Source organism: Buceros rhinoceros, unplaced genomic scaffold (assembly GCF_000710305.1).
Source record: "Buceros rhinoceros silvestris isolate BGI_N320 unplaced genomic scaffold, ASM71030v1 scaffold22933, whole genome shotgun sequence".
Classification (NCBI taxonomy): domain Eukaryota; kingdom Metazoa; phylum Chordata; class Aves; order Bucerotiformes; family Bucerotidae; genus Buceros; species Buceros rhinoceros.
Window position 1 is genome coordinate 1,354 of NW_010404513.1, and position 445 is coordinate 1,798.

The window sequence follows — 445 nt, forward strand, 5'->3', positions numbered from 1 at the left end:
AGATCAGCAAGAGCCTGTGCTGCCGGAACCTGGCGGTGGAGAAGGCAGTCAGCGAGCTGCCCTCCGAGTGCGGCTTCTGCACCCAGCAGTTCCCCCGCTCCCTGCTGGAGCGGCACCAGAAGGAGGAGTGCCAGGACAGGTACGGGGCGCCGGCGCCGGCCTGGTGACACACGCGGGGCCCGTGCGGCACTGAGCGCTTGCCGTCGGGGCTCTGCGGCGCAGGGCTGAGGTGAAGCCGGTGCTGGCACAGGATGATCCCGCGGGGAAATCCCCGCCAGCCGCATCCCTGGGGTGGTGACAGTGGCTTTGGGGAGGGGGGCGGCGGTGCCGGACTGCACCGTGATCCGGTGGATCTTAAGGTGTATTTTCAATCTCTCCCCCCTCCCAGGGTGACCCAGTGCAAGTACAAGCGGATCGGGTGCCCCCGGCAGGGGCCCTACCACGC

At 68.8% G+C, this 445-nt stretch overlaps 1 protein-coding gene across 1 annotated transcript in view; it reads left to right on the forward strand.

The window, feature by feature from the left end:
• The window catches only part of CYHR1 (cysteine/histidine-rich 1), a 2,101-nt gene that overhangs the window by 1,113 nt on the left and 543 nt on the right, over positions 1 to 445 (forward strand). The window contains exons 2-3 of the mRNA XM_010133420.1: positions 3 to 139; positions 389 to 421. Of these exons, the coding sequence (XP_010131722.1) occupies positions 3 to 139; positions 389 to 421 (170 nt within the window). The remainder of the gene's footprint in view (positions 1 to 2; positions 140 to 388; positions 422 to 445) is intronic.